General features: G+C 44.5%; 1 protein-coding gene across 1 annotated transcript in view; it reads left to right on the forward strand.

Moving 5' to 3' along the window:
• Window positions 1–863: 863 nt before the first annotated feature.
• Window positions 864–17,515, forward strand: part of LOC144174567 (vascular endothelial growth factor receptor 1-like) — a 102,614-nt gene continuing 85,962 nt past the window's right edge. The window contains exon 1 of the mRNA XM_077703339.1: window positions 864–1,094. Within this exon, the coding sequence (XP_077559465.1) occupies window positions 1,013–1,094 (82 nt within the window). The 5' untranslated portion in view covers window positions 864–1,012. The remainder of the gene's footprint in view (window positions 1,095–17,515) is intronic.

The raw sequence follows: 17,515 nt of genomic DNA on the forward strand, positions 1-17,515 counted from the left end.
CTCAATAAATGTTAGTTGAAAGTGAGCGCTTGTCCCGTCGTCCTTCTCTACTGTCGTTGTCCAAGTCGCGCTTTTTACCTTTTCATGCCTAACCACGGGCACGGTTTTTTTTTTCTCTTCTTTACTGCATTGAAAACTGCACTTATTACGGCCTAAACTAACTCAGGCGAACATGACGTAACGTGCAGCAACAAACACCAGCTTTGAATGGACCTGAATCACGGAATCGAACACCGGGCACTACTGTTTCCTAGATTATTTTTCATCCACATCTAATTTTGTGTATAGACACCTTCAATTCTAACTTGCCTCCTCAAGCTGTCGCCCCGAATTAATAGTAATTAAGCAACAAATGAGAGGTAACGTTTAAAGAGTCCCATGACAACGGGAATACGAGTCCGGCAAGCACAGGAACATTACTCGTCTGGAATCAACACGTTCCGAGCTCCTCTTGTCTATACAAAAAAATGCATCCCATTGTCGTCTAAACGGTAGCAAACATGTCCATAAACACCTCACCTGCGAGTAGTGTACAAGCACCTTTCGGACAAAAAGGCCGGCGGCAAAATACGCAAAAAAATATAAAAGCTCACGTGATCTTTAAAGCGCCGTCTAGACGCAGTTTCGGTTTCGGTTGATTTATTGCTAATTTTCTCTGCTCTGGAACCTTTCGTGACACCGGTCAGATGTTATTGGTGAAAAAAAGCTAGTTTTACATACGTTCCTCCAAAACTTATCGAGTATATGGGACTAAACGACGAATCGTCCGTGTCGTCGGTTTTCTTTGTGGTGTGCGCGCTCTGTTTAATCAGTGCCGCTATCACGGTGGCAGCCCGAGCGCTCCCCTACTCCATCCCGGCCGCATTTCAACGACAGTTCTCCGCCCGCGCGGTCCGCGCTCTACGCTTCCGAGGGAGCGGTATGTGTTGCGGTGTCTCGGGGTGCGACAAAGCCGCAGTGCGCAATCAACGTTTGTATTCGGCCGTGATTGCCAGCGTCCCACTTCTTCAGGATGACATCATGTACAGGCACAGCGAAAACGTGGATTTTCATACAACTGTGCTTGCTGTGCCGCGCATCACATGTCACAGATCGTGAGTAATCTCATCTTCCACATTTCTTCCTCCCATTTTGTCTGTTTGTTCCTTCACCTGTCAAAGCGCAGATCGAATGCGAGGATGTTTTGTTCTAAAATTATTTTTGACGTGTTTACATGTCGATTCACAACACCCTTACAAAAGAATGCGCCACACAGTCAGCTCGAAATGTGCTCAAGCGTAGCTATGTTGGTTTGTATTGTTTGACCATATATGCGATATCACTACACTGCTAATCACAGCCACACACCACGTCCGTTAGCCATTTTATTTCTCGCCATTCATGGTGACCGCTCTTTAAGGAAGCCCGTGTACGCTGCCTATATTTGACTAAACCACTCAGAACCAACCCGTCCATGAATGTATCCACTTCACGCCTCCGACGTGGGTACCTCGGCAAAGCTTAAGAAACACTCTTTTCAGGCTCCGTTATCGTTAAAAAAAGAAGACAAACACCTCGTAAAACGTTAAGCTGAGCAGCATTAGAATTCTCTTTTTTTTTCCTTTTTTTCTCCTTATGAATGTAGCGAGCGTTTTCTTGTTTATAATTAAAATCAAACTTCAAGGGAAGGCATATGTGCATTTGTGATTATATTTCCAAATTCCACTGATTATGAGGGGAAAAATGTGCGCCCTAATATGGCAGGGAAATAAATGATATCCAGCGATGTTGTCGGTTACTAAGAAAGAAGCATTCATTGTAACGTAAACAGGTCCCATGGTCATTATAGAGGACACGATGTAACCAGACATGCTATGGCGGCATATTGACCGGGAACCCTGACACAAAATAATTGCGCCATATATATATATATATATATATATATATATATATATATATATATATATATATATATATATATATATATCATCGAAATCTCATCGAAATCTATATATATATATATATACAGAAAGAAATGCCGGCAGTCTACAACGCCGAAGAAGGCATAGGGGAATGGTTAGACTAGGCATTCGAGGCATTCAGTGGTTACGTAGGCATTCGAGATCTAATCGAAAGGCGTGGGTTCGGTCCCCACTCTGGGCGCGTGTTTTTCTTTCTTTCATTCTCGTGTAATTATTAAAAAAAATAATGTAACGTCACTAACGGTAAAAAATAGGCTAACCATTCCCCCCTATGCCTTCTTTTGGCGTTGTAGACTGCCGGCATTTCTTTCTGTATTGTATTTTCCTAACAAGCCCCTTATTTCCAAACCCTATATATATATATATATATATATATATATATATATATATATATATATATATATATATATATATATATATATATATATTTATATATATATTGTAACGAGAAGAGTTAACGCTGCACAACAATATTAGATGCCGAAGCGCCATTTGCCCGATCGGGTATGCCCTGAGGATTATCATGAAGACGACGAAGGCCCGACTCGGACGTTCACGCTCACGAGCTGATACCGGCTGGACCTACGCTCGGCCCGTTGCCTTACGCTACGCCTCAAATAAACCCACACGATCAACTACCATTGTGACTGCTATTCCCCTTTACAAGTGGTGGAGGTCAAGGGTCTCGGTTCCACACTGGAGCTTCGCAACCGGACACTGCCCGAGATGAACCACCGAGAGACCAGCCAGCACCCTGCGCCGTCGGGCGCACCCGTGATCTGCTCTTGCGCGATGCGACAGCGGGACCCAACCATATTCACTGGAGAGGACGACACTGATGCCGAAGACTGGCTGTCGTCCTATGAGCGTGTGAGTGCCTACAACAAATGGAATGATCCGACTAAGCTGCATAACGTGTTTTACGCCCTTGATAAGCTCGCCCGGCGGTGGTACGCGAACAATGAATCAGACATTTCTACCTGGTCTGCCTTCCGCACCCGCTTTGTGGCAGCATTCGGCCGCCCAGCTGTACGCCAGCTCCATGCCGAGCAGCAGTTGCGTGTACGCGGCCAACAAGCTGGGGAAACATTCACCAGCTACATCGAGGACGTGGTTGACTTGTGCAAGCGGGTCGACCCGTCGATGACGGAAACGGACAAGGTCAGGCACGTCCTTAAAGGAGTGGACGATGACGCGTTCCAGATGCTGCTGTCCAAGGATCCCCAAACGATAGCCGACGTCGTACGTTTGTGTCAGAGCTTTGACGAGCTTCGAAAGCAACGGGCCCTAACTCGGCAAGCTTGCGCTCAAGCCGAGCCCCTGTCGAGTTTGGCTGCGACCTACACAAACGACCCGACGCTGTTCACCCGGATAAAGGATTTTATTCGGGAAGAGGTGGCTCGCCAGGTGTCCCTCCTGCCGTACACCACGGAACTGTCGTCCCCTCTAGCTCCAGCACTGAGGCACGTGGTACAAGAAGAGGTCGCTGAGGCGCTACCAACTGCCCACTACCAGGCGCCGGTCGCCGGTCCCATAACGTACGCCGAAGCTGCATGGAGGTCACCTCTGCGGCCTGCTGCTTCGGTCAACCCTCGAGTGATGCACCCGCCTGCTCCACCAGCCCAGCCTGGTGTGCCACTGCGTCCGTTGCAGACCACTCTGATTCCGAATGTCGTGCCGGCGAGTCGTCTTCAAACGGCTGTGGGTAGCCCTCCTCCCACGCGCACGTGGCGTACGCAGGACAATCGTCCTATATGCTTTGTATGCGGAATCGCTGGGCATGTAGCTCGCTACTGCCGCCGTCGTACGCCGCCTCCGAACACCTTCCAACAGGCTCCGTACTACGACCCCGCTTACGCCCAGCCGTATATTGTTCCGCAGCCAATGTATCCAGTCGCCTCTGATCCGCCGCTGACGTCGCTGCCGCCTGACCGCTCTACTACGTCCACCAACCGCCGATCTCCTTCTCCACGTCGTCGCTCGCTGTCGCCTATGCGGCGCCGCTCTGCCAGCACTGGGGAGGAAAACTAACAGCCGCAGTTCCCGAGGCAAGAGCTGCGTCGCCCTCGAAAGCTAAAAGTCCTCACGTTCCGCCCGAAAATGTTATTGATGTATTTGTTGAAGGTATCCCCACTACTGCCCTAATCGACACTGGGGCTGCTGTTTCTGTCGTTCACGCCGACCTATGCCGCTCAATTCGAAAGGTTCTGACGCCACTTTCCGGACTATCCTTGCGCACCGCCAGTGCACAACAGATTATGCCCATAGCAGCATGCACGGCCCGTGTCGTTATTCAGAATATTCTCTACACCGTTGAATTTGTCGTGTTGCCGTCTTGCTCTCATGATGTAATCCTGGGTTGGGACTTTTTGTCGCGCCATCATGCCGTCATACGGTGTGCGCCTGCCGAAGTCGAGTTTTCGCCTCTCTTGGAAGATTCTTTCTGTGCTCCTAACGCCAAGGTGGTCATCGCCGAAGACACTGTCGTCCAACCCCGTTCTTCCGTTCTTGTTCCTCTTTGCTGCACATCTATTCCTGAGGCCACGGTGCTTTTTACGCCGTCCGACATTTTCTTCCGCCGCAGATGTGTTCCGCTACCCCTCGCCCTTTTGACGATTCGCAATGGCGCGAGTGCAATGATGATTACGAACCAGTCGACGACTTCGTACGCCCTTTTACAAGGCGAAACACTCGGCTTTGTAGAGCCGGTCGATCCCCGTCTTGTTACGGAGCTTCTTGATGATGCGCCCCATCTCCAAGTCGACGAGCTGAGCGCTACTACGCCATGCACACGGGACGAAACATGTCCCGAGATTTTCTGCCGCTCAATCGACGAAAATTTGGACGCCACCCAACGAGCGCAGCTTACTGCACTTCTGAGCCAGTTTTCTTCGTCTTTCGATAGTGGGCAAAGTTCTCTTGGCCGTACGTCCGTTGTGAGCCACGCCATCGATACTGGCTCGCATGCCCCGCTTCGACAACGACCGTATCGTGTATCACCGGCAGAGCGACGCACCATTGAAGACCACGTGAATGACATGCTTCAGCGTGACATTATTCGTCCCTCCAAGAGTCCCTGGGCGTCACCCGTGGTTCTTGTGAAGAAGAAGGATGGGACCTCCACCACTTGTAAAGGGGAATAGCAGTCACAATGGTAGTTGATCGTGTGGGTTTATTTGAGGCGTAGCGTAAGGCAACGGGCCGAGCGTAGGTCCAGCCGGTATCAGCTCGTGAGCGTGAACGACCGAGTCGGGCCTTCGTCGTCTTCATGATAATCCTCAGGGCATACCCGATCGGGCAAATGGCGCTTCGGCATCTAATATTGTTGTGCAGCGTTAACTCTTCTCGTTACAATATATATATATATATATATATATATATATATATATATATATATATATATATATATATATATATATATATATATATACATATATATATATATATATATATATATATATATATATATATATATATATATATATATATATATATATATATATATATATATATATATATATATATATATATATATATATATATATATATATATATGTATATATATATATATATATATATATATATATATATATATATATATATATATATATATATATATATATATATATAAAGTAAGAAACCTCTGAAAGCAAAGGGGAGGATGTGGTAGGTCATCGAAACAGATAAAGAATTTGGAAAGAAAGGAAAAAAGTGGATAAAAAATGCCCGCCAGGTGGGATCCGAACCCAAGACCTCCAGAATACCGGTCTGGTGCGATAACCACTACGCTACCAGCGGGGCGATTTTCCCCTCCACTTTCTGGGGTATTTATGTTGAGGTATTTTTGTTTCCTGTGCTTGGGGGTGGTAGCCAGCGCCATTCGGACTACACGGGGTGAAGGGGACCTTCTTTTTAATCCCCGGGCCGTGAGTCAAGTGTCTACGACATGTCAAGAGTGGTCGACCAGCGTTGAACCCTCTTAAGCTTCTTGTGGCATCAAGACTGCCAGAACAGAGGCCCTCGCTATGCATGCAGCGACCTACCACATCCTCCCCTTTGCTTTCCGAGGTTTTCTTGACTGCCAACTCTTATTTCTGTCTTATTTTAAACGAGCCCCTCATTTCCCATTCTGATTCGCTATATATGTATATATATATATATATGCGGGAATAAAGTGGTCGCAGTTAGCACAGGACAGGAGGACAGGGGGGTAACGCTGGCCCTGAAAGCTGTCTAAAGACGGGTGCCGCCATGATGCCCCGCTGATCTTGCCAAGTCAGTAGTTGAAGATACGGTTAACGATTTTTCGCAAATCAGATTGATTGATTGATTGATTGATTGTAGGTTTTAACGCGCCGACGCAACGCAGGCGATGAGGCGCGCCGTAGTGGATGGCTCCGGATTAATTTTGACCACCTGGGGATCTTTAACGTGCGCCGAAATCTCGTACACACGGGCGTTTTTGCTTTTCGCCTCTATCATAAAAGCGGCCACCGCGGCCGGGAATCGAACCCGCAACCTCGTGCTCAGCAGCGCAACGCCTAAGTTTCACAAATCAGGCACAAATCCGGCCCCTAAACTACACGTAGGCAACTTTTATGGGACAAACTTAGCCTATATACTACGGATTGCGTGCCTTTTATAAGTTTTTTGAACGAATTCATGTTTGTTGAACAAAAATAAATGAAATATAAAGAAAAAACAAATGGGGGCTGAGGCGGGAAATTTAGTTTTGGAAGTTTTTGAGGAGCATCAGTTATGTGGGAGTATCTTATCTAGCGTTACTCGAGCACACCATGGTGTCGTGTACTGTGTCACTTCGACGCTTGCGGAAACTGTCTTATCTACCCCGGGCCCCCGTGTTGCAGCCCGGCATCCGCCTGTCTTCAAGGATACCGTTTCCTACGTGCCCAGGAGTGCCTGCTGCCGTCACGCAGTAGCCGTCACGCAGTAATGTCATATTACGTGAGACACTACTGGGCAGATCGGCTCCCTTTGAGTGTATAGGATTCGTAAATTAAGAACAAACGAACGTCTGAAAGATTTTTCGACATCTAGCGTATAAATAGGTTCTTGTTTCCGTGTACTGTTATACTCTGACTGAACGCTGTTTTTTTTTTTTTTGAGTGAGAGATAAAACAAGCGGCAAGTAATAATAATAAGACGCTTTTATTCGCCAAATATATGATTTTCTAGAGGAGAACAAGGCGAAGCAAGAAGGTACAAGATTTCGATTGATGCATGCTCCTTCGAACACTCAAACACGCAATCCGAAATTTTCGAAGATATTGTGCACAGACCAAAGGAAGTAGCTACAAAGGACTCTTGGGACGAATCAACAGAAGACGAACAAGAAGAACAAGGTGACAGAGGAGCGCAGGAACCTTTCAGAAGACAACCAAGAGATTCCGAAGGTACCAAGACTAACGAAGAAGTTCAGAAAGAGAAACTGGACAGGCAGTCGTCCCTTACGAAACTTTCACGCGCCGACAAGGCAATCACAAAGGCCCTCGTTCAAATTGCAAGTATGTTAGGAGACAATGAGAAGCTGCAAGAACAGGTAGCTGTCATCCTAACCGAGCAGGTCAGACTTAAGAGCATCATTATGGGTCAACGGGAGGAACTGTCCTACAAAAGAGGACGAATTAGCGAACTCGAAAAACAGTACGAAAGCAAGAGAGAGCAAGACACTCTCCAAAACGAACCAGATAAACCAGAAGAGAGGAAGACAACCTACGCCCTGGTTGTGTCCTCAGGGACAATGGGCAAACAAGAGGTGGCATCGTTAATCAAAAAGAGCATCCATCCACCTGACCTTGGTCTCCGAGACGCTAAAATCAAACCTGGGAGGGAAGGTGTAATAATCACCACCACATCGAAGGAAGGCTCAGCGAAGATTGAGACGCACCTCCAAGGAAAAAACAAAGGACCTTCAAATCAAGAGACCTAAGGGAAATAGATACCCAATAAAGGTGATTGGAATTGACGAAGAAGAGGAAGCAGGAACGATCGTGCAAACGATTATTGAACAAAACAACTTACCTTGCACTACTAGAGATATCGAGGTCAAGAAAACCTGGAAAGGAAGACAAGGAACAACAGCAATTTTGGCACTTAACAAAGAGGGACACCAGGCGCTGAACAAACGGTCACCCCTGTACATCGGATGAAACGGATGCCGAGTTTTTGATCATTTCTTCTTACCGTGATGTACCAGGTGTGCAGAACATGGACACAACGCTATAGATTGTGAAGCCCCGATCCGCTGCGTTAAGTGTGGGCAACGGGGCCACAAGAGAGACGAATGCAGGAAGGACCCCCACTGTCACGCCTGTGACCTGGCTGGAAGAGAGCAAAGCAGAGACCACGAAATGATGTCCTGGGACTGTCCGGTCTACCGGGACAAGATTGAACAGGAACGTAAGAGGATCATCACTCGCCTTAGCTAAAATGACTAGCATAACTGAAAACGTAGTACCTAACTCACAAATGGAACTCAACATACTCCAGGTTAACTTAGCTAGAGCATACAAAGCAAATCAATCCCTCGTTAATTTCCAACAAGATGAACAATTAGATATTTCTTTAATACAAGAACCTTATACCCTCAAAAATAAAATAATAGGATTTCCTCCTAAACATATCATAATCGCAGCCAGCAAAGACCCAAAATCTGCCATCATAATCCACAAAAACCTCTCAGTGTTCCCAGTTTTTATAGCTCAAAACTTAGTACCAGCTAAAATAACAAAGGGGAACAGAGAAATACTAATAATAAGTTGTTACTGCCCACCAAACACAGACATCAACAGAGAACTTTCAAAAATGGAAGAAATAGTACAAACATATGTCAGTAGAGGTATTAATAGGTGGAGACTTTAACGCGCGAAATCAAATCTGGGACAGCCAGACAACTGATGAAAGAGGGGAAAGAGTTTTAGAGCTTATTGTCACTAATGCTTTAACAATACTAAATAAGAAAGATTCGACCCCCCCCACATTTAGGACAAGTAGGGCAAGAGGGTGGATAGATCTATCAATAGTTAACGCAGTTTTAGCGAGAGATATTAAAAAGTGGAAGGTATTAAAGACTTTCAATAATAGTGACCACAGATATATAAGAACTATAATCGAAAATGTCAAAATAGAAGAAGTATATGAATTAACATTAAAAGGTGAAGCTAGAATGATAGATGAAATCGGAAACGACGTATGGTTCGAAGAAGTACAAAATAGGATTGGAACGGCAGAAGAAATAGAAAACGTAATTAATACATTTTATAACAAGCTTGACATACTGAGAGCGAAGTACAGTAAAAAGAAAAAACCACCCAAACAAAAACCCAACCCGTGGTGGAGCATGGAGTTAGAGATTGAACGCAAAAGAGTAAGGGCATGTAGGAGAAGATACCAAAACGCTAGAGAAGACGAGAGAGAAGTATAAGAAGGAATACTACAAAGAGCACGAATGCTATAACAACATGATAGAGCTAGCAAAAAAGAATAGTTGGAAAGCACTAACGTCAAAATTAACAAAATATTCTTTCAACTTGGCATACAAAATCGCACGAAATCAGTTAAAGACTAAAGTAACCTTTAAGATCATAGTAAAAGAAGATGGAGAGATAACAAAAACTCTCGAAGAGACAATAGAATCTTACTAGGGAAACTGTACCCAGAACAAACACCACAAGTCCAGGAGCACCAGACGGTGAAACGAATAGGGGATAAGAATACTAGTAGTAGTCAAACGGAATGTCCAGGGGACGGAGAACATCCTGGAAGTAGCGCCACCCCATTTACCGAATTAGAAGTAACATTACCTGTGAATAACCTTAGGAAAGATATAACACCACGACCGGACAAGCTTAAAACCACTGTTATCCAAGCAATCTTCAGGAAACACAAGCAGCTTTTTTTTAATTTATCTAATGCCTGCTTTATGAAGGGTTATTTTCCAGAAAGATGGAAGGAATCAAAGGTAATACTTATCCCCAAAGCAAGACCAGACGAGACATGCGAGGAAAGTAAATTTCACCCAATAGCTATTAATTCCGTCCTAGGTAAAGTTCTGGAGAAGTTAGTTAAGGACCGACTATATTACCACCTCTATAAAAATAACCTTTTTAATAAATATCAGTATGGCTTTACTGATAATACATCAACGATAGAGGCTTTACAAGAAATAAAAAAGAGGGCTACAAGGGCGAAACTAGACAAAACCAACACCTTAATCGTATCTTTGGACATTACGAACGCATTCAACTCTATTAACCCAGTTATAGTAACAAAAAAAACTCAAAGAATACAAATGTTACAGTAATTTAATTAAACTAACCCATAGTCTACTTACAAGGAGGAAGATTGTCTACGAATCTGACAATATTACGGTTATTAAGCCATTAGACGTGGGCTCGCCACAAGGCTCACCACTTAGCCCATTTTACTGGAATATCACCATAGCTGACTTACTAGGTAAAGAACTCCCATATGAAACCCACATACAAGCTTTCGCAGATGATATAGTAATCATCGTTCAGTTTAAATCAAGAAAAGATGCAGAAGACAAAACAGAGTATTAAAAATAACTAATGACTGGGCTGTAAGCAAAGGAATAACAATAAATAATGACAAATCACAAGCAATGATAATAGGAAAACAGTATGGAACGCATCCACCTGTACTCCAAATAGGTTCAAGCAGAATAAGAACAGTCAACTAAATGAAGTTACTCGGTGTAATAATATACTATTTTAAGGAAACTACAGGCGATCCAAAGGTTACCGTTACTAATGATAACGAAAGCTTTTAAAACAACATCAAACCTGTCCTTAAACATTATGGCAAAAATCCCGCCAGTGTATCTAACAATTGAAAAAGAAATTGAACAATATGGAGTACTAAAAGAGAGCAAAACATTTTTATGTGACGACAGCTATACACAAGTAATCAAATCATGAAAAAATACGATCTCTGGACAGATCACCCAGCAAATAAAAGCGGCATTAAAATCACTCCCACAGAAGAAATAGTCGACTACCGTATATATACGGATGGTTCAAAGACGGAAAAAGAAGTGGGAGCAGCGTTTGTAATATTTAACAATAACAACCAAATAGCAAGAACGGAAAAATTTAAGCTTCCAGAATACAGTTATAAAACTCAGTATAAAACTCAGTTATGTAAATGCACACAGCTCCTCAATAGGCAATAACTTTGCAGATGAATTGGCGAAAGAAGCCGCAAGAAACGGAGAACCAACTTATGTTCCAATAACAAAATCATTCATTTCGAAACATTTATATACCAAGTTAAACCAGGAGTGGAATAAGGTGTGGCATAAAGATGGCAAAACAAGTTATACTTATAGGTGGATTAAGAACGTAAATCTAATTCCGGACCACTTTCCTACAAACTTCTACTCTTCCCAAGCCCTGACAGGGCATGGTAGATTCCCGTTTTATTTTTCAAGATTCAGAATAACACAGGCATCTACATGCAAGTGTAGCAAGGATATAGAGAACTTTGATCATTATCTAACAGAATGCCCACTCTTAATAAATGAAAGGAAAAGACTCGTTAAAAAACTAGGAGAGCACTTAGAGAACAGAAAACCGGAAATAATTAAGAAAGAGGAAACAAGATTAATTTTAGAAGAGATGGTCTTAAAAATTTAAGAATTCATTCTACAAGCATAAGAATAGACCAAACATAACAGAACACAAACACGATCAATCACGACAATATAAAAGATGGGATATGATACGGGGATGGAGCAGAAACGCCATGTTGGCGAGGCTTCCTCCGCCCACATCTCCAGTCATTCCCTTCTTACACCATAACAACACAAGGAAACCAAGCAGAACACCAACAACACATAATCACAAACCATCAGGCGTAACAGATCTATATACCCGGTCAAGTCAGGTCACGAACAAATCATGAAGAACAAGATCAACAAACCAAGATCAAAGAATCAAGAATCAAGTAAAGTTCAAGATCAAGAACAACCAAGACAAGACGTCTACCAAGGATCCAAGTCGACAGTGAAGATCCATTTTTAGAACGAAGTGTTCTTAAGGTTTAGTGTTTGTTATTTTTCTTTTAATACTTGTCGAGTTTTGTGATTTTTCGTTTCAAACAAGGAAATTTTCCTTTCATGATCAAAAAAAAAAAAAAAGGCCGGTGATAATTTTCCCGTTCCCGGGCGGTGGTCGCTGATCTATCTTCTCTTCCCCATTACCCCTTCCTTTTCCTGCCGCAACTCCCTTTGTACCACTACCTCAACCCATATTTCTACCCCCTCCCATTCCCTTTCTCTCCCTGCGATACATATGTGGTGCAGGCTGGGAACCTCTTTCCCTCTCACAGTCACCTCACCTCACCCATATGCACCGTGCGATACATATGTGGTGCAGGCTGGGAACTTCTTTCCCCTCTCACACTCACCCATATGCACTCCTCTTGATAATTGTCATGACACATCACCGATGCTCGAGGGATCAGCGAAGTTACATTTGTTTACGTATACTTGTACTCTCACTCCTATTGCTTGTATTCACTGGCAAGGCGCGCATGCAGGCAACCATGTGAGTGCACCGTAATGGTTACGTCAGGCTCCGCCGGCTGGCGGTAGTAGTCCGTGCTAAGCACATGCATAACTGTGTTGCGCGAATGGGCGTTCCTTACTCTACCTCACCAAACGATAAGTAATGCCTCGAGTCCAATGCGAGTGCGATTAATAACACCTCTGTTGACAGCACCGTTTAGAATCGGTTTGAAACGGAACAGACGACGCAGGCCGGTGTTTTTTTCTTCTTCGGCGTGCGGGCGCAGTGGCGCAAGCCGCGCCATGTCCGTGGCGTATCGGCCATGTCTGTGGCCATTTACAGTGTTGCCAAGCGAAGGAATTGACAGCTAAACTTCTCAATGAATACAACCTATACGGCCCACGTATACACCTGCACAGAGAAGGAGGAGTAAACTTCATGCATGCGAGCCCTAGGTTCTCATGCCGCATGGGGGTTTAAAAAAAATGTTCTGTCCTTACCTGTGTGCCCTCGCTAATTAATGGAAACGGCCGCTTCCGTTCACGACCGGTAAACAGGAACATCCCCTTTAAGGGTGGTGTTGCCTGAAGTGCCTGCGGTTTGGCCGGAAATCTCACTCTCTATAAAAACCACTTTGGAAGCCTCCTGTGCTAACGTCCATACGCGCGTTCTCGGGCCGCGATGCCCCCCTCGTTTATTTTGTGCAATGGGAAGCCGGACAAGGGTATGTCTCTCTTCACAAGTAAATGAACGAGTGTACCTATAAATTACTAATTGCAACTTTTAAATTAAATCATAGTAATTGATTTTGAAACAGCTGCTAAATATATGACTATGGCAAGTTAATTCCATTGCTTATCATGGGACTATCATCATTCGCTCCTGTAGACTATTCAGGGACCTTAATATGTTTTCCATATAGATTTCATTAAGGTGGCCGTCAATAAATTAAACTGATTTTTTTGTTTGCGACAGTTACCTCTGCACGTATCGGTTCAGGCAGGACGACCTGGAGATGTTCTTGAGGTGCATACATAAGATAGAAGGAAGGAATAATAAACCACCCGCCTCGCCATTCGAAATGCGTAGCGCAGCCTTATTATTTATGACAAAAACAAACCGGTGGCCACAGGGATGTCATGCCATATTTATACGAATTTACACGCATCCATCCCAGCGTGCTCATAAAAAGAATGGTGACGAAGTTGCATTACTAGAGATGGGTGCCATTAAAGCTGTAGCTGGGTATGAAGGTTTCGGCAAACGTTCATTCTGGTTGAGGCCACCATCATTCTTATTGTCATTAAAAACAATGGGGGCCTCATAACGCCATCAGCCCTTGCATACCATGAACTTCACACCACAAAACATATCCCGCGTTGCAATTCCAGCAACGAAACAAAGACAGACAAATTTGGCATTCGCGGTCATGCTCTCCCATTCTTCCCCAGGTTTTGTTTTAGACATGAGAAGTTATTTGTGCAAGCTGAACCCAAATAAATCCTGCACACATACACTAAATTGCTTTTCATACGTACAGCACGTATAGCACATCACTCTTTGGCTGCGAGAGCAAGCACAAAGAAACACAGAAAAGGCAAGGGGCTCATATCTACGAGCGATTCTCATCCAACAAATTTTATCTCAGCGCTAGTCATCACACCAGGCCTTTAGGAAAGTTTGTCTAACAAAAATGCTAAGATGACTTTGTGTGCGAGTGGAAAGAAAGGAAGACGCATTTTAAGAAAGGTAGATAGGTCAACCAAGGAAAAAGGAGAAAAAGAGCTGTACGGCTGGCTGCGGTACACATGGAAATGGGCATAAGGGACTTGTAAGGGAAAAAAGGCCTGGTATAAAATAAAGGATAGAAAATTGGGGAGAAAATAAAAAAAATTGCGCCCACCTCCCCGCAAGGGGAACCCTGTGCAGATGCGACGCATCGTGGGGTTCACTTGGTGTTTCCGTTGGATTGATTCTGAAATCGCGTGAAACGTGTCGGGAACGGGTATGATTATTATGTTTTATGATTATTATTATGTTTTATTGGCCAATCTTGGTCAATCTCTCTAAGTGGTATGCTTGGGTCTTCGCTGTCGCAACGACCTTTACTCCATCATTGTTACTGCAAGTGGGAGCTTCTTTTCTTTTATTGCAAGTGTTAATCATTGCCCCATCATGCGTTGTATCAGTAGCTTCTTGACGTAGTTTGAATGAGTCAAGGATATAGGGCGCGTTCGTAGCATTTGATTCTGTCTCGGTTTTGTGGCGCAGTGAGAAGAGCACCATGTACCTCGCGTTCCGCCCACAGGGTCGTGGGATCGAAACCGGGTGCCGCTAACTATTATTTTTTTATAGTGTAGAGGGGGGGGGGGTGTGGACGAGAGAGGGGCATCGGAGAGGAGAGGGGTGAGCGGCGGAGAGCGCAGCTCGCGTGGCGAGGAGAATGGGGGAGGGGTGGGCAACAACAACGCGACGCTGCATGGACAAGGCGAGTGAATGAGATGCAGTCGTATCTAAAATACGGCGTGCAAATGGCAAGTACGAAAACAATACCACGGACAAAAGGAAAAGTAACGGCATAAAAATAAGCAGGACAAACGATAAAATTGGCAAACAATTTGCACACTGGCTAAGCACCTCTCTGTGTTTTTCTCTCTGGTGCACTTCAGCCGCCGTCAAGGCAATTTATTTGACTGCTTCAGCTTCATCTTTCAGCTGCAATATGACAGATTTGTTTTGTACAGGATGTAAATAGAGTACATCATGTTCATTTTTCTTGAAGTGTAGCTGCTCCTTTGTTGAAAGTGTCTGCGCCTAACTGGCTCGTCAAATTGCACTTGTTTTGTTCATTTTCTGCGTTATTATTCTGCCTCTATTTGTATTAGTTTATTTCGTTCTTACGCTGTACTTCAGCGTACAAGGTATTTTTATCTTGAAATTTGTTTTTCTTCAAAAAGGTTTTCTGGCTTTTAGCCCTGTCTGTTTATCGGCTTTAAACCTGTTGTAGCTTTGCTGGAGCAAGTTAGTTCCCCTCATTATTTGCCTCTATCTTTATTATTGAAGAGGGGGGACATGGAATTTTAAATGATACAGAGCCCTGCAGTGTAACTAATAAACACGTGCACTACTTTCTTTGTGTTTGGAAGTACTGAAAGCCATACTTACGACCACCCCAGAATGGTACTGCATGTTTTGCATGATGCCCTTCTAGTCTCTGGTTTGCTTTTCTTGGGATTTTTTAAAGTTGCTATCAAATACGTGAATTTCGACTTAAAGCAAGCCAGGAACAGTGATAATATGGCTTGTATAACGTACCCCAAACATACAACCAATTCCAAATCTTCTAAGCTTTCATAGATAGAGGAACAATCACTTGAGTCAGTTTCTTGATGCACATAGCTTAGTACTCGTATGAGGCTTGGGCATTTGGTGAATACTGCATCTAAGTTAATCTAGGGGCCACTGGCTAAAAGCATTTAAATTGGAGTAAATGACTTGACTTTTGCAGGGGCGTCGAGGAAAACATTTACATTATCTGTAAAAGCGTATTTGTTCATCATGAAGTGCAATAACATTTACTAGATTCCTTACGGTTGAAGAACATAAAGTAAAACAAGAGTTCTATTGTTACTTGTTTTATTGTCAACAAAAGAATAAAATTCGGAGTAGAACATACTACTCTACACTGATATTCCATACAACATTGAAACTTGTTGCATTCCGCCACTGTTTGTTGGGTCCGATGTTAGAATCTATACCACTCTCCAAAACTTGCGCCGTTTCTCAATGCAGTCCATAAACTTTTCTTTTTTCAACGCCCACACTAAAAAGAGAATGAGTATAATCTTGAAAGAACCCCGCCACTACATACTAACATGGTACTTGTTCCAGATTAATGCAACACATATTTTTAGTAGGTCTTGAAAAAGACGTGGTTCCAATCTTTCCCAGCGCATTCAAATCGGTGCATTCTACAGTGGGGTCCACTGTTAAAGGGAAACGGCGAGCGCGTGGCGCTCCGCGAAGCGCCGGTGCCGAGAAGTGGCGAGAATCAGAGACAGCCGGCACATGCGCACTGACCGCATGATGCGGCAGAAGCTGCTCTGTCGTCTGCTACGGCGCTCTTCTGCGCCGCTGACATCCTTCGAGGGCGAAATCTCGCAGCTGTTGCAAGCTGAGAAGTGCAGCGGAGCGCCGTAGCAGACGACAGAGCCGCTTCTGCCGCCTCATGAGGTCAGTGCGCATGTGCCGGCTGTCTCTGACTCGCCACTTGTCGGCACCGGCGCTTCGCGGAGGGCAGCATCCACGCGCTCGCAGTTTGCCTTTAACAGTGGACCTCACTGTACATGCATACATGAAATGCTCGATATTCATCCGCTAAATCGGACTTTTTGGCGCAACACGAAGCTTTTTTTAAATGCAGAGCATTTCAGTAACTCACGATGTCACCCGCGTTGACGTTCGTAGTCGTAGTCCGTATCCCTCCACCTACACTATATAAAAAAAAATACTATCCGGCGCCTGGTTTCGATCCCTCGACCCTGCGGGCGGAACGCAATGTACATGGTGCTCTACCCACTGCGCCACAAAGCCGACACAGAGTGGGAGGCTACAAACGCGCCTTATATCCTTGACTCATTCAAACTACGTCAAGAAGCTGCTGATACAACGCATTCACTACCACCAACTCCCCAAACACTAAACGTTAACGCAATACACCCACCCCCTATGCGACGCATTTACTCGAGTCCCCCTCGCAGGGAGATGGGCCCATTTTTTTCACCACCCGTGACCTTCCGTGATAGGGAAAACCATTACATGCGAAGCAAAGCGACTGGGGCATAGCATTTGCTCACGCATTTCTTGTATCACTGTCCCGTTCAAACTTGTGTTGGCTAAGAACGCAAGCTGTTTTAAACAACATCCAACGGAGCGCGGAGAGACAATCAGCTGACGAACCAGGAAGCGGGGCGGGGCGGGGGGGAGGAGTTTGACACATGTTAA

This window comes from Haemaphysalis longicornis, unplaced genomic scaffold (genome assembly GCF_048455015.1).
Source record: "Haemaphysalis longicornis isolate Haplotype H1 unplaced genomic scaffold, Haemaphysalis longicornis Haplotype H1 scaffold_3, whole genome shotgun sequence".
In the NCBI taxonomy this organism is placed as follows: domain Eukaryota; kingdom Metazoa; phylum Arthropoda; class Arachnida; order Ixodida; family Ixodidae; genus Haemaphysalis; species Haemaphysalis longicornis.